Raw genomic sequence first — 23,374 nt, 5'->3', positions numbered from 1 at the left:
TGTGCCAAAACTAACTTTCAGGATGTTCCATTTGAATCAGTCCAGCTGGAAAACCACCTCAAAATAGGATCTTATTGAAACTCTGAAGCCTTTATCTAATAGGAGCTTTCTGAATAAATTTTTTTAAAGAAGACACTGAACTTGATGAGGCACAATATTTTTTGTCAAATAAAATATGAATAATGCACAGTCTAATGGATGCTCAGGTAAAAAAAAAACTTATGCAAAAATGTTTCCCACAAGATGTAATGTTTAGAAAACAACTCAAAATTATATTAATTATGCTTTTTGATAACAGAAACACCAATCTCTCTTTGCAGAGGTAATTCTGAGGTAAAATTAAGCATTGTTGCAAAACAGCAATATGAATTTTGTATAGCATATAAAAACAAAAAGCTATGTCCTTGTTGTTCCATATTTGGAAAACTGAAGACTTCAGCATCAAACCCAATAGCTTTGGAAGCTGAATGGGCAACCACGATATGGCATGTAGCAAATTATCTAGGGGACAATTCTTGCAGTTTTTCAGTTTAGCACCTTTCTGTGGTTGTATAGCTGGGAAAACATGAAGATGGAAGGAAATGATTTGTGTTTCTTGAGAGAAACCTGGGAGTTGGGAATTATTAAGTGAGGTCTTAAAATAGTAACGGTAACATTGAGAACAAGACAGTACCAACCTGGGAAGTACTCCATAAATGCTAGGTTACCTTCACGAATCAAAGTACATTAGTTTTGTAACTCAGAACATTAAACAGTTACACCAAAGCCTCCAAACTGCAGACAAAAAAGTTGCTGTAGCAATTTTTTTAGCATACAAACTAATAAAGAAACACACACCTGGTGTTCAAAATTTTTACAGTCTTGCTGAGTACATTTTAGTCCCATTTGTGATCATTGCACAAAATGAAGAGTGAGTCCAGCTCATGTTTGACAGGCTGAATTCCATAGGCTAAATGCAAAATGCAAGGCCATGTTTCCACACTCTAACATAGTATAGTCAATGCAACCCAACTGTGCAAACAATATTTGAATGCCTCAAGGTTTTTGTTTCTGTATAAAGTGCTTGTAAGAGGACAGCAAAATAGGAAGCTTTCATGGAGATGGATTCTGAATAGAAGAAGATACACAAAATCATGAGTTGTTACATGAAGTATTAGCTCTTCTTCATGCTTCAAAGTTAATATGTAAACTTATTCTCAAAACAGCTCTTGTGATGTCCTGAATGCATCTCTGCCCATGAGGAAATAATTTAAACTTGAATAGGAGCAGCAAATCCTAAGAAAACATTAATGATATTTCACCAGAGGAAAAGAGTTTGGATCTGCCTCTCCACTGTTAGAGGCACCTCTGCTTTTCTTCAGTGCAGCAACCAGAGTCAAAAGGCATACAAGGGTGCCATATCTGTCATTCAATATGAAAATTTCCTGAATTTTTTCACAGTTTTTGTCTGTATAAAGAAAGCAATTCTGTAAAGAAAGTCAGTGCTCCTTCCATTTATCAGCTCTCTGTGCATACCAGAAATCTTTGTCAACTACTGTTCAGTGTAATTAAACAATTAAAACCCATAAACATTCTGACTATTGACTAGCTGTTTTGTTTGGAGTCCAGCAAAAAAGACAGACGGCCAACAGGGAAAACAGATGACAACACAGAGTATCCCCAACGAGGCTGCCACTGCCTGTGTGAAATAGTGCAGGGATCAGTGCAGGGAGCATGCACTGTAATCCAATTAATTTTCTATTAAAGGACATGTAGAGAACAAACAGCAGCTGCACACAGGTCCTGTTTCATTCACCTCCTAGAATCTAAATTTTAAAAGCATGGCTGCAGAAGCACAGAACATTTAAGGGAAAAATGCTGGCTTCCCCAGTAAACCAGATATGTCCCATTTCTTCAGGGAGGAAAGGCTGTAGTGATGCTGCTCCTGAATGGGAAAGTTTATATTTTCTGCAGCTGCACTGCTGTAGGCTCTCTGCAGATACAGGTAGGCTACTCCTCCTGAACTCCCTGTTTTCATAGCTCTCCCCACACAGGAGGACAATAAACTTCTGTGTGTTCCCTGTTGCTTTGCTTCTCACACATCAAGAACCCCTGAGCCATGGGCCTGGTTAGGCAAAGTGGTGTGTCTGGTTTTGATGAGGCACAAGCTGTGGAATCCTCAAAAACCAGGCTGAAACAGCACTGAAGCCAGACTTGTTTCAGGAAGGAGTCTGTTTTGAATTAGGCTTCCTATTAGTGGTAGATTTAAAAATTAGGGAACTATGAGTAAATCTGGAACTTAACAAGGCTTGAAATAGGCCTGGGTCACAAAACTTGATGATTGTGTGACGGGATGGTCTTCACTGCAACAAGGAGGTCTTTAACAAAAAAAGTAAGTAGAAAAAGCCAGAATGACTGGAGTATGGGGGGGACATGAAATAATAAAGGTAAGTTATTTCTTCCCATCTTATGTTCTGAAGCACAGGAAAAGTTTACACAAATGGTAAACATATGGAATAAATTATCAGGAGAGTTATCTCAAAACAAAGACTAGAATAGAGTTCAACACATTTCTGGAACAGAAATGGATGGTGCCATAAAGTCAACACAAGAAAGTAGGATTATGATTAACCTGAAAAAGGGCAAGCAAATTAGACTACAAGCCATTTTCCTATTCCTTATGGCAGCTTCCCAAGACTGCACATCTGAAATGTGTAATTTAACATAAGCCCAAAGAACCTTCCTTGCCAACTACAGAAAAATTAATCAAACATATTCTTGTACCAGATGAGTAGTAGGTATTTATACAAATAAAGAGGCATGATCTATTTATACACATATGCACCCAGATGCCTGTGCATGTTTATTATAGTTGAATTGAAATTAGATAACCAACATAAAAACCATTACACAACATTATACAGGTCAGTTAGTTCATTGCTTGAATTTCAGCCAGGCTGGCCATAAAGTCAGGTAATAAAGCTGCAATGCTTTGAAAGCACAGATGTGTTTGAAATTAGTTGCTCCATGTGATTAAAAGAGATGTGAGAGGTCAGGAGAACAATATAATCTTACACACGTCTACACTGCAGACTTCAGCAGGCACAGCTACACCAAGCAGTAGGAAGCTGTTTAATACCTGACTGATACAGCCATACTGCCAGTTGTGCCACAAGAATTAATATAATTACACTGCTATAAAAGATTAAATTTCATAAATTGAACTTCTTTTACTTGGTGTTTTTCCTAACTGGTATGATATACAGATGTGCTAACATAACCACAGTTCTAACACAAACACTTTCTGCAGCAATAACATAGATACAGCCAAAACCATCCAGGGCACAGAAACACATGCTAAGAGTTTACTTTGACTATTTCTACACTAAATACATTACATCACCAATGTGCTTCAAATACATACGAGGGATTTGTGGGAAAAACATACAAAAGCTGCCCCATAAGCAAAATTCCAGCAAAGTTGGCCCTTCTAGCATCCCAGCTGTGTTGCTTGGCATCTCTTTTTGCCGCTGCCCACACACCTGTGCTAACAGACACCAATACGAACGGGCCTTCTCGCACTGCCTCAATGATTTCCTCAAGTTCCATGGCTTGATTTTGCCAGCTGCAACCATTGAGATATTTGGCAGAGGTAACGAGGTTGGGCTATATTCTGCCATCCTAAATCCTGATACTGGTAATGTCAGAAAGCCGAGAGGGACAAGGTGGACACCGCGCTCTGAAAGAAAGATGGAAACATGCTGGAAGAAAAGAAATCCCCAAAGCATCAGTCTTCACATCCACTGACCCAGCCCTTCTCCCGATGGGAGGAGGAGGGGACGCCAGCCCTTGGCTTAGTGGGCGGGACAACCAATGGATCAATCAAATAGAGGCCTCGGGGCACTCTTATCCAATAGCCAACTTTTCCTGCCCTTCGGGGCGGAAGGCGCAGAGGGAGTTAGCGCTGAGCGCCACGTTTGGTTCTGGCGCGGGGGCGGACCCTCGCGGTGCCCTCACGCAGGATGGCCGCCGGCAGCGGTCACGTGCGCAGCGGCGCCCTGACGGCGGGCTGTAAACATGGGGGGGGGAAGGAGGAGATGAAGCGCATGCGCGATGCTGAGGCGCGGGCGGAGCGAGCCGGCGTGAAGCCCCACCCCCTCAGCGTGAAGCCCCACCTAGGGAGGCGAAACCACGCCCCCACGTGCCGAAGCCACGCCTTCGTGGGAAACCACGCCCCGGTGACAATAAGCTCCACCCCCGCAGCTCGCGGCCGTGCCGCTGCGCCCGGGGGGCGTGGCCTTCGCTTCCTCCCCGCCGGGGCCGGGGCAGGACCGGTCCGGGCCGTCGAGCTCCGCCCGCCGGGTGTCCCCGGCCGCCCCCGCCATCCGCACCATGTCCGACGCTCCCGGCGTCCCCGAGGACATCCGCAGCCTCTTGGCAGGTGAGGGCAGGAGGGAGGGCTTCCTTCCCGGGGGGCGGGCGGAGGGAAGGCGGAGGGGGGCGGGCCGGTGGGGGTGTGACGGGCCTGGGGAGCCGGGGCGTGCGGGGGAGCAGCCCCTGGAGCCGCGGCCCCGGCGGAGCGCACCTCGGCCGGCGCTGGGCGATCGCTTCCATTGCACGAGTTCGGGATTCTCTCCCTCCCATCCCCCCAGTTCCTTCTCCCCGGCTACTTCCTCCCCCCGTGCCCGTCCGTGGGAGCCGCAGTGCTCAGGCTCGCTTCCCCGCAGGGAGGAAGGAGCGGGCCAGTTTCCTCTCCCGGCTGGGAGCCCGCAGCCCCCGAACGCGCCCAGCCGGGGGGAGGTGTCGGCTCCCGGGCGCGTTCGGGGGCTGCGGGCTCCCAGGCGGGGTGAGGTGTTGGGGGGCTCCCGCGGACACGCGTGCGGGACGTGTGACCGCCGGGTGACCGCCGGGCCATCCGGGGGAAGTCTCTGCCCTCGGAGTGTGCCGGCAGGGCCGACTGCCCGCATCAGCCGAAAAAAAAGTAATGAACTTCCCCGCTGAACAGCTGAGGAGCGGACGAAAGGGTTGCTGAGTTGCTGGGGTGTTGTCATATCGGTCACACAGCTCTGACCGTGACTGTCCACGCTCTCAGGAGGCATTGGAGCGTAGGAACGGAATGATTTCTCACCGTGAAAGGTTATAGTGTTAGTACGGAATTCCGAACACGGCTGGCTGTCTCTTACCTTCAGGAATTCGTAGTTAAGTTTTTTTGGGTTGTTGATTAAAATAAATGGTATACTTAATGGTTGGCTTTTCTGGTATCTTTATTGAAAAGTTTGCCATCGTGAAACCATTTTAATTTCAGTGGGACTCTTTTGAGAACTTCTGTTTCTGCTACAGGAACTTGTGTAATTCTGACTTTGCCATTCAGATTACCCGTGCTTTTTGAAATCTTCCTTCTGAGGCCAAGCACTCAATTACATGGCTGGGCACCTGCTAGAGTCTAGTGCAGCTCATCACCTTCACAGACTATTCTTTTTTTTAACACTTTGATTTTAAGAGCTGATGCTTGAAACATATTGCTCTCAGCACATTTCATCATCTGCCAACTGTCTGAAGAGTTTTCTAACTGCAGTTTCTAAGTATGTTACTTGCATATCATACCATCTGTAGTTAAAATTTGCATGGAGGGACACCAGAAAAAAAAAAAAAAAGGGAAAGCTTCTCATCATTTCATATGATGTAATAGATTCTTAATCATTTAGGAAAAAATAAATACCCTTAGAGAGCCTTTCTAAATCTTGGTATTTTCTGTGGCAATACTGAATTCTGGAACTCATGCTTAGATGCAGAGCATATATGTTTGTTTTGGTGCTAGTTTTACTGAGTGAAGCTCATCTTGAAACTTTTCAATGTTTTAAGTGCTTTAATTTTTTTTTTTTTAAGGGAAGGCTGTGATGCAGATGGGGTAATTTGAGATTGGCATTTCTTTCTCAGTCATAGTACCTCATTTACACAACTTGTTCTTTCCCCCCATCTTTATTCAGTCTTCCATGGAAAGAGGCATTAAAGTTTGTGTTTTGAAGTGAAACCAAGAACATCTATTTTTCCTCAAGAGGGTTGTACTTTCAGAGTCATTATGAACAGCAGCCTAAGTTATATATAGGTATCTAATGCTTGTACAGTATGTACAGCTCTAGCTTTTCTGGTTTCTTTTTGTGCTCTCTATGGAACTGAAGTTAAGAAGGCAATGGAATGATCCTTAAATTTTTTTTTTTATTATTACTACTAGTAACTAATAGTTTGCAAATTTTAATTGTTACCTTCAATATGGTTATACAATGTTAAAATAAAATAGTCTGCTTATTTTTGAAAAATAAAACATGGCATTACTTTTTACAGTTTGTATTAAGCTCTCTTTTTTAAGGTTATCAATCAAGTGCATTAAAGTTAGAAATGAGAGTAATCCAGGCTCTCTATGGGCAGTTCTTTCGCTGGTATGTGTAGGTTCTCACAATCTTTTATGTAGGCTGCTTCTTTTTGCTCAAACTATTTCTGTAGTGAAGATGTGTGGTAATGGAGAAGGGAAGGGAGCTCTGTAATATCTTTACTATTCATCAAGAAACTGTTGCACAATACAAAGACCACAGTTCGTAGATAGTTATTAATTTCTGCATGCTCTTCTTCAAGGGTGCTTCTTAATGTATTATTTTAATGGCTCACAGTTATTGATCCAGCACCTCTTTGAGATGAGGGAATATTGTTTTCCCATCGGTAAAATTAGTGTAATAAACAAGATGTGATTGGGGTCACAAAAAATAATCGATAGTGGAACAGAATTAGAATTCAAATTCACCTGCCTCCATGCTGTGCTGCTTTATCCAGATAATAAGTTGGATGTCTATGTTTAGTGGCCATTACAAGTGCCAGGCACTTCTTCATATCAGGTTCAGTTGAGAACATGCAACTAATGGGTAGTGACAAACACTGTGTTTTAGTCTGGTGTTCATGTAGCAGAGAGGCCCTCACAGGTGCCAAATCTCATAAGTATGGTGCTCTTCTGCTCTTCCTTCTCTTCTTGGCCTTTTTGTGTATGATTTCCAACTTCTGCAACACGTGGAGGAGCAATCATATGGATTTCCTTATCCCTGCTTACTTGATTGATGGTTGGAGTATATCCACCCACCATGTTGAACAAGTAGGGGTCCTACTGGACAACATATTAAGTGCTCCTGTAGTTAAACATGGCGATAATGGGAATAAACACACCAGGGGATGAATTAAAGTTGCACAGGAATTTTTCCGACTTGTGAGTGCTTTACTTTGAACCTAAACAATATTATATCTTTAACACAAAAACAAATTCTGTCACACATGCTGGCAGGGTCATTATAGTTGCATATCAGTGGCGCTGAAATGTTCCAGGCAGAAGCACAGCTTGAGCTCAGGGCTAACTGCATTAGTAGGAAACAGGAGGAAGCTGTTTCTGTAAAGTTGAAGGGGAAAGGTCAGTGTGGCAATATACTTATTGCAGAGGATTATTGGGATTGCACAATCCCATCCTGTCTTCTTTGACTTGAGTTCAAGTGGTAGGAGGGAAACACTGGAGACAGAAATAGGGTCCTCTGGTCATGAGTTGAACTTCTGGTAGGAGAAGAAAGTAAGTTTGTTGCTCTCTTATCTCTTTCTTTACACCTTGGAGGTGTGTGGTAGTGTATGAAAACTTCTTCATTCCCCACCCATGTCCCTGCACTTACAGATGATGCTTGAGACAGTGGAATTTAGTGAAGGAAGTTCAGCCCTGCTCTGCCTTTTCTTCTTTTGAAAAGGCATCCTCTGTTGTGTTTATGTGATATTTTGGGTGTTTGGCAAAGTGGAATGTTGCTCTTCTTTTGTCCCTTCAAATTGTTGCTGGTTACATGGATTGTTGGAGGCCTGCTCAGATATATTCTTCCTTACTGAGTTTTGGCTTGTTCATAGCCAGGGAGGAGTTTGAAGGCTGCTCCTTCCCCCAAAGGCATATTATTTCTTCTGTAATGTAAACCAGACTAGTTGCTTCAGTCATCTTGACTGGAAAAAAAATTCTTGAGTTTTTTTCAGTAATAAAGATTTAGTTGGAGGTAAGACTTCTTTATTTTTTTAACAGCTTTTGATGGTGTAATGATCATTAGATATATGTATAATTTATATTTTTTCCCCTGTTCATGACACCTGTAACTACAGAATGGGTGCTATTGCTTTGTCTTTTTTTCAATTTTCCTTTCACACTTGGCAGTATTTCTTGTTTGATTTTTTTGTATTTGTATTTTGAAAGTTACAAACACTTTTGCTGTGAAAATAGGATAAAATTTTCTCTAGTTTATATGGAACCTTATATCCCATCCTAATACCATTTTCCTTGTTCTATTAAGCAAAACCCCAAAACTAAACAGAAAGCAATGTTCTTGCCCTAAAGATAATTTCTACCCAGATATTATTCAGTTTGTTTAAATGCTTAGTTATATTGTCCAAATCACCTTTTTCTGTGTGATTCCTCCTATTTTTTCCTTCAGATTAATACCGTTAACCTACTTTTTTAGTTGCGTCTTGGAAATAGCTTTCAGAAAAGGGCAAGGCAAGAAAACTACAAGACATTGAATCCAGTGGCTGAGTTGCTTATCTTTTATTTTTGGACTACACTTGTTATATTTACCCCAATTCCCAAAAAACAAACTGTCCATTTTCATTTTCCATGTCAGCTGTTCTGGACTTGCTCCTTACATGCCTGTCATAGGAAAAGTCTTCTGGGTACAGTGTGGCTCTTTATTGATTGATTCAAATTTGAAAGCACACTGTTGTTTAAAACTTTACTTTTTTTAGAAGTGTCTTTTCCATATTTCCAAGGCTTTAACAAATGCCAGTTCTTGCTGAAGAATCCATCCGTAGAAGATAAACTAGGGTGATTATTGTGGACATCTTTTAAGTAGACATGTATTTACAGCCTTGGTAGTATGCATGTGTTTCAATAGTAATGGAATAAGATTAGAAACAGTGAGGTGAAAAAAATGCAGAGAGGGATTCCTGGTAAGAAATAACCTCCAGTGATTTGAAACATAGTTCAATTGTCTCTGCCATAAATTTGGGAATAAGTGTCATATATGGGTGATAAAAATGGCATAGGCTATTTTTTATACACTCATTATTCACTTAGTTTGTCTTTTTCAATTAACATGGAGTCTATCTTTCTCATCTGACTGGGTTTACGTTTCTTTCATAATCATATGTCAACAAACCACAATAGACACAGCATAATGTGGCATACAGTGTAAATCTTTAGGTTAATCCTTAACATTTTTTATTATAGTTCATTTGGAATCACTTTGTAACTTGATCATGATTTGTACTGGTGTGGTTTTTTTCATTATATGCTTAATATGTTACAGCTTCATCTTTTCTCACCTCTTTAATGTAGAGAGAGGATGCTCAACCACTCATCCAATGAGATTAGAGATAGATATATAGCTATGTATATATAGTCGATTATAATTTTTCTTTTTTAATCTTTTAAAAGAGATTCCTTATTGATTTACTTCATTTGAGGAGTCTTAGCAGTTTGCGTACACTTCTGCTTTTAAATTCACTAATAAAACTGTTGAGCCTCAACCTTTTTCATACCTACTTTGTATGTGTCAACACAGCAACATAACCTTGCTTCTGGGGATTTGAGGTACAGAAGTTTTTAAAGGCAGTCCTTTCCAGGACTTTGCACTAAAAGGAATGTTCACCTTCTTGTTAGGCTGGATAAATGTGGTATTTTTAGACAACTTGAAGTTCAGTCACTTTTATTTTGCATCATGTGTTCTGTTTCTGATTAAGTGAATATATGTTTAAAGGGCAATTTAGCAAACTCCGGAGAGAGACTTCAAAACGTAGCTGTGAAGTCGGGGGAGAGCAAAAGCAAAATCCTCAAATACTTCTTTATTTTAGAGAACAGACAGTGACAGATACTGCTTTATAGTTTGTCTTCAGGCTTGTTCCCTTTTAATGAATCACATGAAATCTTTGAAATCTAATTAATTAATTGCTTTCTTATGCCAGCCTATGTAAAGCTGAAAGATCCATGGTAGTCTGTTTAATAGTGGTTGCCTTTGGACAGTATGTGTGTAATAAATGTGCCTAGCTTGCAGCTATCTCCCAAAGTTCTCTGGCCTGCCATCCCAAATTCTCTGGCCGGCTGCCGGCTCTCTTGGTCCTTGAGGTGGAGGAAAGGCCTATCTCATTGCCACTTTCTGATTCTTGTCATTTGAATGGTGTCAACTCATCAGTTGATGTGTCCGTGATGGAGTGATTTACTTCTTGATAGTGTGATTCGGTAGCATTTTGGTTATCTGCTGGAGGAGGGGAGAAAGAAGGACCCAGCACAAAGTCTTTGAGTGTCTCTGTTCGAATCTGCTTGGCCCACCCTGACAAAAAATTGAGGTAGTTCTGTCTTAAGTATGTTTGTTTATTAAGTGTGACTTGCATTTACAGTATTAAATCCTGTAAACAACAAATATGCTACAATTTGTTATGCTTAGCACTCTTTAACACAGCACTTGCTTTGGGCTAGAAATTTACAATGTTCTTGAAAAATTCCATCTGTGTGGTTTCAGCCTTCATTAAAGAAAATCGTTCCAAAGACTTTAAAACAATTAAAATCTTGCAGTGTTGTCTGTTTATAATCATTGAAGTAAAGAAAACCATAAACTGTTTTAACAATGAAATGCAAAATAAATCTTAGCTTTTCTCCTTGTAAAAGGACTGTAGATGAAAATGAAATTAAAATGGCTTTTAGCTTTTGAATGTTCTGTCAACTGGCACTTAAGTTTTGAACTGTATGAGCTAGTTGAAGTGGACAGAGCTAGACTGAGGTGTGACTTTCCTTTTCAATTAGTTTGTAACCTGTACTGGCAGAGCAATTTGTGAGTGAATTGTATCAATTGGATCTTTCAGTTTGGTAGCTTTTGTTCATTCCTGCAGGCAGATAATTTCTCTGGGGTATGGAGCAAGCAAATGTAACAGAGCTTTAAGAGCTTTAACAGAGCAACAAGTATGGGTATTTAACCTATCAAGCAATCTAACACACAAGCTTAAGAAAAGAGGTGTTAAGTAGGTTTCCACTGTGTATTTTTCTTTGTTTTGTTTATTCGTTTTAGTGGGGTTTTTTAATACTTCTTTTTCTATTTTCATGTTTTCAGTGGGAACAGTCAAATGGTTGCAATGTATGATGCTAAATAGCTGCTTTGTTCATTAGGAAAAATTTATGGGAATATGTATTTAGTATGTGTGGGAATTTGGGTTTTTTTTGCTCTGGGGTAACTGATTAGTTCAAGTGCTTTTAGACCAGAAGTCTGTTCAAAGAGGTTTTCTTTTCGGGATTTATCTTTTACTCCCTTTAAAGTCTTTTGATGGATCAGCTGCTGCTGAAGAATGAAACAGGTCTGCACTGAAATGGTTGTGCACAGTAGTTTTGTTTTTTGAGTAGCATTAAACTAATACAGGAGAGACTTGATCATCCTGGAGAGGGGAGAACAAGTAAGGGACTAGAATAGTGGTGAGAAATGGGTAAATTTTACTGCTTCTCTTCGAAGTTTACTGTATGAAACTTGGATCTACCATACTGAATTCCCAAGTTCTGTTCTAATTTCTACGTAAATCACTTTGCGAAAGTCAGAGAAATTACAGGAAAAAAGTTAAAATTTAGTTATGTTAAGGCGGTCCATATTCCTCCACAGTCTGGAAATACAGGGAGGGAAGAGATGATCATAACTTAGATGACTTGCTGGCTTCTTGTCCAGAGAAGCTTAGGATGTTACTCATCGTGTGCATCTGGGACATCCTGGATGGATTTACAACAGTAGATTAGAACAAGATCTATAACATACTGTGTAATTGTGAGTAGATAAGAAAAATCTATGATACAGTAAAATGTAATTTTCAAGTAAACTGCTTCTTTAGCATCATGTGTATGTCAGGTCTGTCTTCATGTGTTGGGGTTGTGATGAATCAAGCCATATGGTATTGCTGGACATATGGAAGTAATAGTGTTCCATGAAGAAAATGACTGTGGGTACACCAAAGCTTGGAGAGCTTTTTTCACATACTCATGGGATATGAGGGAAGCCATCCCAGAGATGTCTTCTGTAACTGCTGTGTTTAGGAATGACAAACTTGTATATGCTTGCTCCCTTTCTGCCTCTCTCCTCCAGCTCTACTTATACTGAGGGTAAGTGGAGCATCTACTTCTGCCCTGTCCTTCCATGGTTGAAAATTATTATTTCTGCTTTTGAAGTCCAAGGTTCTATGGAAAACAACTAAATCTGTCAGCTATAAAGTTAGCCCTCAAATTTTCGTATCCACAGTTTATTTTAAACCAGAAGTGGCAATTCTTTTTTATAATAAGAAACTTGGTTTCTCTTCCCCACATACTCTTCGGTTGTGTTATTTCAATGTTTGGATTTGAATAAAGCTTTGACAGTCTGAATCTGAGATGGCAGAATTCTCACCTTGGTTGAGCTTTTCCAAGAAGTAAAGAAGCCCACTGAGTTTAAAGGAAGACTTCTGAATCCAAGTTTTGTGATTAATTAATTTCCAAAGGTTACTGTGCAAGTATTGCTCTTGATTTATAAACATGACTAATTTCCCTAAAGTTTTACATATTTATGCCTAGATAGAACTTTGAAGCTGCTATCTAATTTTTAAAATAAATATCTAAAAGTATGGAAAAATAAATATTTAATCAGGCTGTCCCTCTCCAAGTGAAAGCTTGTTTTGTACCGGAAAATCTTGTTAGGTTTCATTGAGAGAAAAACTTTTGATTTGTTTTGAACTGCTTTGATTTTTGCTCTGAATTGTAAAAGTATCAGTTTTTTTGACCTTAGTTTTGTAGTTTGTCAATGTTATTGGGGTTCTGTAGGTTCTCGTCTGCCAGTTTGATTGGCAGTTCCAATCATTGGAATTTACGAAGATGTGTACTTTTTCTGTGGCTTTGGAAAAAATCCTTGTAGGCATTCTTGGTGTACAGCATAGAGGCTGTTGGGGGTATGTCTGGAGGATTCATTAATACGTGTTAAGTGCCTTTCCTTCTGTCCTTTTAAAGAAGGAATGCCACAGACCTCAGTGAAGGTCTCCTCTGTTCAGGGTTGCTTTGGAAGATGTAATAGGGAAGATTCTTTGTATTATGTAGAGAGGAGGATCAATATTATTCTTCAGAACTCTAAAATACTGTAAAAAAAAGAATATTTTTGCAGCACTCCATGAAGACAGCAATTAAACATCTAAATAATAATCCAGTGAATTATTTGTAAAGAACATTTTTGTAATAGCTGTGCTAGTGTTCTTAAAGGGTGACTTTTGACTTTTTTTCGTGCAGCCTGTAATACAAAGGATGATATGTTTCTGTTTTATAAAGAAAAAAGCAGGCAATTAAGTTTTTCATTTAGGAAATCTGCAGTAAATATTCACGTAAACTTTTGCACTTAGTTGTGTACTTAATTGGCTGTTATTTATGTTTGTGTATTAAAATGGAATTTGTCATCTGATTGGAAAAGTTAGAGGATTAAAACAGTACTATACATATATACATTTGCCTCTATACAGAGGGAGCCAAGGTGTATGTATGTGTCTCTGTGTGTCTATGGGGGTGGGCAGGCACTGTGAGAAGGTGTTTTGTTACCTAAAAATGCTTTATCTTATTCAATGAGCAATTATTATCTGAACAGGTGAGACATTTATGTTAACAAGCAGGATTTTTTGGTTACATTTCTTCTTTTTTGGGGTACTTGTATGTTGGTTGGTAACTATAACTTAGTGTTGCTTTTTTTGCCATTGTTTTGTTAATCAGGAAAACATGCTACTGGGGGAGTTACACTCCCACAAATTCTATACACTGCCGGTTCTTTATCTTATGAAATGGATATTTGCTGTATTAAAAGAACTGTGGTAACTTTTATGTAATGCTTTGTTTCTACAGGACTATAGAAAAGTATCATCTGAGTAAGAATTAAAATTTATAGTGCAGGCTAGAGCCTTAGTTTGGGATTCTACAAGTGCAGGTGTAATTTAAAGTACACTGTAGAGCTTGACTCCTTTGATATGGTTATTGTGCCTACCCAATTGTTTTCAGGATTGCTTTGGACATGAATCTTTAGTCAGTCAATCAGTGATTTCAGAGGCATTGTGAGAGCACTTGAAAATATTGTAACCAGTAAGTGAGCTATATTAGTATCTGGGTAAGTGTTACTGCTGAAATAATAAATTAACACAACCATCTTTGGAACTTGAACTTCTGAAATAACGTGGCAGTAATATATGCATAAAGGCTATTTCCATGTTTTAGCTTTGTCTTTTACTTTAGGTGATGGAAAGTAATTGTTATAGGACTGCAATTTATTAGGACATACGTAGCATAATTAAGTGAGCAAGAATCAAATGTCACCATAGGATTTGCTGTGCTAAGCATAAGTAGATAGAGAACAAATGTATCCCATTTAGAATCTAAAATGCCTGTTAACTATGCTGTGAGTAGGGCTGAAAATAATTTTCTTAATTTTTTCATGGTAGTATCAGGACAAACTCATTACAACAGTATTTTGTCTTTTTTTTGAGTTGTATTTATTTTTCTTATTTATTTAGATGTTGAAACATTTGTTTCACAAACACTAAAAGGAGAAAATCTATCCAAGAAGGCAAAAGAAAGAAAGGAAATTCTTCTGAAGAAGATAAAGGATATTAAGGCAAGGTAAGTGAACTTCATGGCTTTGATATGCTATAAAGTCACTTACTGATAATTGTATGTTTTTTGCAATCTTTTAATAAACATTAACCATATTAACAATTAAAAAATTCTATGTAGGTCCTGATTTTTTTCAAAAAATTTGTATAGGTTCAAGTCTTTCCTTCTCAAAACTGCTACAATTTAGTAAGAAATGGGATCACAACAATTTGTTCCATTTGAATTACTTAATATTTTGAAACCTGATTGCAAGCTAGTTGGACAGAGCTTGCCTTCACCTCTGCTTTGGTAAGATTCATTAAAACATGAGAAATATAATGTACTGAGGATATGCATGAGCTTCCTATCACCATACTCAGCTTGTGTAAGACAGCATAATTCAATGCTGACTTTACTACATATTCTGTTATTTAGCTCTGTAATAGAAAACTGAAACATAACTGAAACTATTTATAGATCATAAGTCTGTTTAAGGAAACTGCTATGACAGACAAAGCAGAGGGCTGTGGGTGTTTTTATTTTAATATCAAGGATGATTTGAGAGAGTTCTATGGTGTATTAATTTCAGTTAGCAATTCAGCTAAAGAGATGTTGCTGTACTTTCATTTACACTATGGAATTTTCTTTAACAAATCTATTTACTTACAACTCTTATCAACTAGTTTATAGCCTGGTACTTGCTGTTGTTGTTTTCATAGTGTTTTTCTAGTGATCAGTACTGTGTGATATCTCCTAAGCATTCCAGTAAATGGCATGTTTCTGGCCCTGTGGCACCTTGTTTATAATTTCAAGGACTGCATAATCATCTGAGGGCACTAACTGGAGGGAGACATGACATGTGTCCCAAAATCTTGTATTTGAAGTTCTGTGTTTCATTCAGGCTGTAAGTGCTTAGGGAACTAGCTCTCCTCCACCCTCTCTTTTAAGAAAGTAGGTTTTTATTTATTTATTTATTTTATTTCCTGTGCTTTCCATTTAGGTTTATTAACTGTGACTGTACTGATGATTTGCAGATACAGTGCTACTGACTTTTTTCTTGACTGAATTTATGTTTTTTTGGATAATGAAATATCAAAGGGAGGGAACTTGCATTTATGGGTACATTGACACTGAATCTCTTGCTATTCACTTGTGTGACCCCATGGTTTCACATCTTATTTTAATTTCTAATGCCTTTCTCATTTCCTGTAGTATTACTCACTGTTAACAGTGTTTGGCTTTTCATGTAGGCTACAAAATATATGCACATTGTAGTGTTCTTTGATTTTAACATCCCACATGTTGGGCTGTGTCTATTACTGCCACTTGCCACACTGCATTTCTTAGATCTGGCCTTTTATCTCTGTTTGCATTTCTTAGTTTCTTATCTCAAGACCATTCCTTTCTCTTCTGCTGTTTCTTGCCTACATCTCCTTATTGACTAACCTGATACCGTTACTACTGCTTATTGTCCATAAAGATGATCTTGGCAGCTGCATTTTATTTGCCAGTTAGTTCATAGCCCATGAATTCTTCTTGAATGCCATTCTACGTAACTCTGTCCTGATAATTTGTCTGTATCATCAAACTGCATCCTGTGGTTATTTTTGTTTCTGAAGTACCAAGATTTAGGTCTAAAGAAACACTATATAAAAGTATGTTTTCCTTCTGGGATGATAATTTTTTTTAGTTTTCTAGGTATTATATAAGTTGAGATCTCCTTATTTGAAAAGGAATTTTTATTTAGGCATGTGTTAAGTTTTATCTTTCTGGTTAATTATTAATACATTTTTATTTGGAGTTTTTCATTTGGAGTTCTGCAAATTTACCACAGCTATACACTTTTAATTTTTTTTTCTTTTCCTACTGAACTACTGGTTTATTTCAAAATATGCTTCATGGTTTTACTTGCGCACAAAATGTTTTGCAATTTGTTAATATCTAGAAGATTTCGTAGAATTAAAGATGCTTTTGTGTGTTTTTATACCTTAAGATATGTGAGCAGATGTATGTTCCTAGAAAAGGCTGCTCAGTCTGGATTTGGTTTTGTTCAAGTCTTCCTTGAAACGTCTGGGGATTCTCTGAGCTGCAAAGGCAAAAGGAAAACTGAGTAATACTTTAAGTCAAAGACAAAAACGATAGAATTTTCAAGAAAAACTTTCAGCACTGAGTTTCACTCACAAAACTTGTTGAAAACTGGTTGTTGTTCTAGTGCCGTGCCCTCGTGCTGTGGGTTTGCAAGTGTGCAGAGTTGCTTTATGACGTTTCTTCTTCTTTTTCTGCAGTTATCCTCAAGAATTCCCGGAGAAAGGTGAGTCTGGTGCCCCTTTCCCCGCCGTTCCCTCCGCGCTGTTTCCCCGGTGCCGAGGCCGAGGGGCCTGGCGCCCCCTGCTGCGGCTGCCGGGGAACTGGAGCTGCCCGAGCACATCCATCCACCGGGGCCGCTGCTGATGGAAACACTGCTCTGCAAACGGAGCTCAGGATTTAATAGATAATGGAGCTCGTTATGGAGCTTATTTGTTATAAATTTAGTATAAATGCAGCTTTATTAGCAAGAGTGCAGCCTTGCGAAAGACCAAGCGATGTGGGTTTATTTTTTCCGGAGGAAAAAGTGGCTGGCTTAGGAGATACAATTTTAGCACGAATTACTTATTTCAGCCTTTTCTCTTAACGTTGCAAAAGTCTTCAATTCCATAGTGATGTTTCTTTAACCTTTTAATAGGATCATCCCGTGGCAATATGATATTGGCTTTCGATCCACACTGAATGAATGTTTTCATAGTGCAGCGGGAGCTCAGACCTTTAGCTGGAGAGGAGATGATTTAGTGTGCGAGTAATGAAAACTGAAGTGTGGGTTATCTATTGTCTTCTAGCGGAGTTTAAACAAAGCTGCAGAGTTCAATTTAGAGAAGACTGAAGGGTTTGTTGCTACAGTGTTCTGTTCTGTAACTAAACCTGGAAGGGCTCTTATTTCCACGATGCTAATTCTTGAGGTCGTGACCTATAGCCTGTGGATGCTGGTATGAGGGTCACAGTGCGAGGTCAAAAAAAGCCTATGCAAAGCTTCACTTTTTGCATGAAGAACTGTCTGTTTCTGGACAAGGAGGTTCAAATGTGTAGGCTGCAGCGTGCCTCCTGAGAAAGAGAAAATATGTAAGTCATATTAGGCAAGTAATGTTGTAACAAGGCACAACATGTTGATACATTTCTTATGCCTGTCTAAATCAAGTTATGCAGCCATAACAGTTCAACTGAAAGGGACAGTGCAATTTGAAACTTCCCAAAGATTCAAGATTGCCAAGATTCTGTAAACTCCAACTATGTGATTGTTTAAAAATTGTATTACGATAATTTGCTGTTTTCTTATATTGCACCTCAGTGCTGTTACAGAAGATAAAATGTAGTTTTCCTCTTCACTGTCCAACAGAACTGAGTGTGGGAGAGTAAAATGTTATTTTATTAAGAAAATGACTAACATGAAATTAGGCAGGGTAGTTGTTTCATTGCAAACCTATCTTACTTTGAGAGAGCATGTTTCTGAAGATTTAATAACTTCCTGAGGCTCTGACTCTGTAATAAGCATGAGAGTTGCATACAAAAAACAGAGTTTGCATTTACTGCTTTGTGTAATTTGAAGGTCAAGAAAATTCTAGCCTATTTACTTTCTTCATTGGTAATTTGATTCAGAATTTATTTTCCAGTTCAACAAATTATTAACAAAAATGAGATTTCATTATCTCTAGCAAAATGGATGATTTGATTTGTATAGTCTGTAATTGTTACTGCATAACTTGCTGTGATTTCTGTGAAAATTATGTTCAGTCTTATTCTTTTTATTAGAGTACATTTGATCCTTAAGAAGAATATATTGCCTTTTAAAAAATTCTCATGATATATCTCTGGTTCAGGTCGTAGCTATGTATAAGTGCTGAGGCTTGTGAACACTGGCACCTTAGTTTTCAGTATTTTTCAATAAAATGAAAGTTATACCATTTTCTGCAAGCAAGGATACATTTCTCCAAATTAATGTGCATTTTCTATATGCAGGAATGCAAGAAAATTGTGGGAAATAAGAGCCCCCACTTACCTGCAAATTATTTGAGGGAATATGATTCAGTGATGTGAATGGTTGGTGTAATTTCCAGAGTTCAAGAAGTGTGTGCTAAACTTTATTTGGTTGTGTCATTTTTTCTTTAGGACTGTACAAATTAGGTGTGACTTTTGTAGGTGTGGAACAAAGGGCTCACATGGAGATAAGAAGTCAGATTCTTGGCCAGCTCCTGGTGTAACAAAGCAGTGGCAGCAGCTGAGGGAGGTCAACTTTCGTGCCCAATTTTGTACCTCTTTTTTACTTCTGTGCCCACCTAGACGTTTGGAAATGGAAAATTTGGAAAGTACTGAGAACTCAGAAGTCAGTGATGGTCAGTACTACCCCCTCCAGAGAAAGAAGAAGTATCTCTATATATAAGGTGAAAAAAGGATAATGTTGTTCAGGAAAAAAGTAGGGGTGGGAGTAGAAATGTGGAAACTGCACTGAAACATATTAGGAAGAATAAAAACTACCATGTATATTTAAACTCCAAATGTGCTATTCTTGGTTTTGTGGTAGCAGTCACTCCATTTTTAAAATGTAAATAAAATAATCTCTGTTCTAGCTGAAAGGGAAGGTGAAAAATGGTATATACTGTCATGGTATGTTATCATGATGTAGTAGTTATACTACATCAGCTGTTTTCAAGAATCTTGCTAGTTGTGACCTGTCATCCTTTCAGAAGCATCCAGAAGTATTTTTGGAGGCTGGAAGAAGTGGACTAACAATTTCAAAATTCATGTATTTCCTGTAGGACATAGTGATACTTGACTCCGCTCTCTTAAACAGCGGCTTCTTCAGCTTGTGAGTTGTTCCAGAAGGATGTGGTGTGGGCATACTTTCCACTCCACTCTCTTTCATCACTGAGTATTTTTGAAATCCCACTGACTTTGCACATAGTGACAAGCTGGTCAAATAGCTAAGCTATTTGTAAACTCTTATTTTATGGGCTTTGACCAATAGCATACAGAATCCTGCCTATCCATAGGGATAAAGCAAGGAAGTTTGAAAGAGTAATGATGAAAAAATAATTGAAGAGCATGTGTGCAAGTAGAACCAGGCTCCTTTAAACTAAAATCACTCATGTACATCTCTCTCAGAAAGTGCATACATATTTCTTTGCAATCAGATTGATGAATTTGAGGACTTTCTTGAATCCTCCTAGAAAGAAGTCTTCTGATGTTGTCTGTCAGGTCAGTAAATATGCTGACAAAAGCATCTTTTGTGTCTGTATAGACTGAAAAAAAAATGAAACATTTCAGGAGAAGTGGGTACATGTGCAAGTGAAAGACACAAAATTAATTGTATTGGAAAATATTTAATTCTTGTATGTGATGTGTCACCTGATTTAACATTTCTGCAGTTAAGTGTGTTGTTAATTTATGGATAAAGAAAGTCCATGTTGTTCTTATGACAAAAAATATATAGTTATATTTATGTCTAATCCACTGGTCTTTCATCCATTTTTTTTCTTTTAGTTATTAGACATTTATTGTATCTGTTTTATTCTTAAATTGAAGAGCTCTGTAGAAATGTCTTTGTCTGAGACACTGCTATCTTTTTTTCTTTTAATTTGAAATTGACTGTTTATCTAAGCAGTTTAAGCAAAACTAAAAAGCTGTAGTCACATTCTGTTCTAGATCTTAGAATTGGGAAGAAACTTGAAAGCAAAGATAATTTGCTTACAAATTGGATTAATTTTTTTTAATAGGACTATTATTCCACTAAGGATATAAAAGCCTGAACTTTGTCAAAAATTCTGACTCAATAAAGTTTTTGGCCATTTCTCTGTTTTGAGATTAATTGAATCAATACTGTGACTGCCAAAATGTTTAGTAAAAAGAACCTTGTTTTCAGTTTATGCTAAAAATAGTGCTAAAGTTGGCAGAAGCACCCTAGGCTCTAGAAACTGTATTTGTGTTTGAGGTTTATTTTCCATCTGCTCTATGCATTTATTTTAGTAAAATATATATTTGTAATCACTTTTCACAAAATATTTTGGCTCAGTGTTGAAAGTTAGACACCAAGAGTACTAGCCAAATCAAGTCATACTATGGGAATTTGCAGAACCAGTTCCCCATAAAACACTCATTGCACCTTGTATCCAATCTGTAGCATTAAATAATGCAGAAAAATATGACATGACATTTTCTAACCAGCATTTTTCATTCTGATAAAAACTGATGATGGTCCAGTTTTATTTTTATTTCACTGTAACATAATAGAGGGTAAATCTTTGTCTCTAGTGCATTGGTGTTATTCACTATGTAATTATTGGGAGCACCTGTAGGAAAACTTTAGATGACTCAGATGCTTCTGGTGCTGATTCTGGCAGAGCAGAGTGTTTCTGGAGCCTGAGACCTATGCTTCCAGGAAATAGTATAGCTGTTAGAGTAGCACTATGTGCAAAGGATTTGTATTTTGTATTTTTTTTTTCTTTTCTGTTTTTGTACAGAGGTCATGTTTCCTTTTTATTTTTTTCCCCCCTCTGTACACTCTTTTTCAGGAAATGGCAGCAAGTACTTTCCAAAGAAGTCTCTTTGGACTTGAGAAAGGGGGTCAGTATCTTGTGGTCACCAGAGCTGCATGTGCATGCGAGTTCTATATTTTAACACACTTGAACTTTGTAGTCAAGAGCATAAATACATTATTAGTATTTAACCATAAATGGGAAAGATGTGGCTTAGTTGTTACCCAGTTCTTTGTGGATGATCATGATGTATTTCTGGAGAGACCATCAAATGCATTAAAAGTGTGCCAAATACCACTCTATCCTAGAAGTCTGGGAGGTTTCACTGTAGGCAAGTCACTGTGTTGTCCCTTTCAGCTACACACAGCTGTCATCTGTGAAGTGTCCACGCCAAGGGCAATTTCAAGTAACATGAGATACATCCACCAGTGCAGCATTAAATGGTTTTGTTCTGATATGCATCATAAGAATGAGAGGCAACTCAGCAAGCAAAAGTTGCAGTTGCTTTTCTTGCTCAAAGCATATTTGCTTGCAAACTTAATGTTGTTGCAAATTTATTGTTTTAAGAAGTAGCTGCTAAAGAGTTTCTACTTGACCTTTACAAAACAAGCCATTAAAAATCATCATGTTAATAGGGGACCCTAGAAGGCCCTTCAGGAATGAGTGTGTTGGAGCAGACTGCATGGCAAAGCATGCACTGAAATTTTATTGTCCGAAGAATCCATTCTTGCAGGGTGACTGGTGGATTGGGTCAGTAGCATCTTAAAAATACAGGATGCCCCTATCAAGGGGCTAAAGTAAACCCCTTCCTGCCTGAAAGCAGCTTTGTCTACTTGTTTTTATGAAAAACTGTGTAGTGAGAACCTTGCTTGGTCTGCTTGATGGCTTCATCCAGTCCTTTGTTTTGTGGGTTCTTAGTGCAGCAGAGATTGGACAGGAGGAACTGGTTTCAACCTGCTGTGATGTGGGACCTTCTGAAATAGCAAGAAGCAGGGTGGTTTGACCTACGCGTCTTTTTATTTTCCTGAGTTGTTTTATTTCTCTTATACTTGAGCAGTTTTAATGCATCATTCTGTCTAGACATTTTTAGAAATAAATTGAAAGTGCTTAGTTATCTGAGGACGTGAGCAAGTCTCTTTCAGAGACATTGGCTGAAACCTCTTGCTTGTTTTTTTTAGAGTAAGTGGTAGAAGCAGTATCTTTAATGCTTAGGAATTCATTATTATAATCTCAATGCTGCAGAAGAAAATGAATTCTTGGGAGAGAAAAAGTCTGGATTTTTTAAAAGCTGGATTCTTACAATGTGATATGCTTCTATTCATTATATTGAGCTTGTACCAACTAAATTTGTTGGAAGCCTTCAGAACAAGGGGTAAGAACTGAAGTACAGCCTTTATTAGAATGAAGAGAGTTTGTTTTATGCTCCATTCTTAATGTGGTAAACTTACCCTTTGGTATGCATTATTTCCTGAATCAATAAATAAGCCGTAATGGAAAAGGTAGCATTTAATAAGGAATGACATTGTATGTTTATTTTTTTTTTTTTTACAGACATCATAAAATATTGATTCTGCTATCAAACCTGTAGGAGATTAGTTTAAGTTGTAGAAACTGGGGAACAGGGTCAGTTCATGTACATATTTCTGTTATTGTGACTGTTAAATATCTACCTTTAATTAATATATTTTTTCCCCAACTTCCAGATAAATCATGTTATTCTGGGGAAGCAAGAAACTATATTAATGAGCATCAACTCCATAATTATACTTGTGGCTGCATAACAGGGACACATTCATGTCATTTCTTTAGGCAATAACTTCTGCAAAGAAGTATTTTTAATCTGGTCATTAATTTTATGACCATAGAAATGAGATGCAAAATTTATGCTGTTGTCATTGGCATGAGTTCAAGGCACCACTGACATTATGTGTGATTGTAATGGAATGACTGCCAACTAATGAGTCTACAGACATTTTGTTTGAGCATGCTTTGCTTTTAGATGTTTGATTAGGCAGCAATGCTTTCAATTATGCCTGCAAATTGTATTGAATACATTTACCTGATGTCCATTGTTGCTTTGTAGTTCGGTTTTCTATTGCATAAGTGCAAGTTGAATGCTTTGCTTTAATTTATTGATGCTTTTTGAGTGTATTTTTAGATACTT

General features: G+C 38.3%; 1 protein-coding gene across 2 annotated transcripts in view; it reads left to right on the top strand.

Moving 5' to 3' along the window:
* Positions 1-4,277: 4,277 nt before the first annotated feature.
* SKAP2 (src kinase associated phosphoprotein 2) overlaps positions 4,278-23,374 on the top strand; it is a 119,586-nt gene continuing 100,489 nt past the window's right edge. The window contains exons 1-3 of one of the 2 annotated variants that reach the window (XR_001519609.3): positions 4,278-4,420; positions 14,572-14,677; positions 16,936-16,961. Coding sequence is in view for 1 of the 2 variants with exons in the window: in XM_015618765.3 (XP_015474251.1) it covers positions 4,372-4,420; positions 14,572-14,677; positions 16,936-16,961 (181 nt within the window). In the remaining variant the exon portion in view is untranslated. The remainder of the gene's footprint in view (positions 4,421-14,571; positions 14,678-16,935; positions 16,962-23,374) is intronic. The other variant, XM_015618765.3, reaches the window with a different exon arrangement.

The sequence above is a fragment of the Parus major genome, chromosome 2 (assembly GCF_001522545.3).
Source record: "Parus major isolate Abel chromosome 2, Parus_major1.1, whole genome shotgun sequence".
Classification (NCBI taxonomy): Eukaryota; Metazoa; Chordata; class Aves; order Passeriformes; family Paridae; genus Parus; species Parus major.
This window is presented reverse-complemented; position numbering and strand designations above follow the sequence as displayed.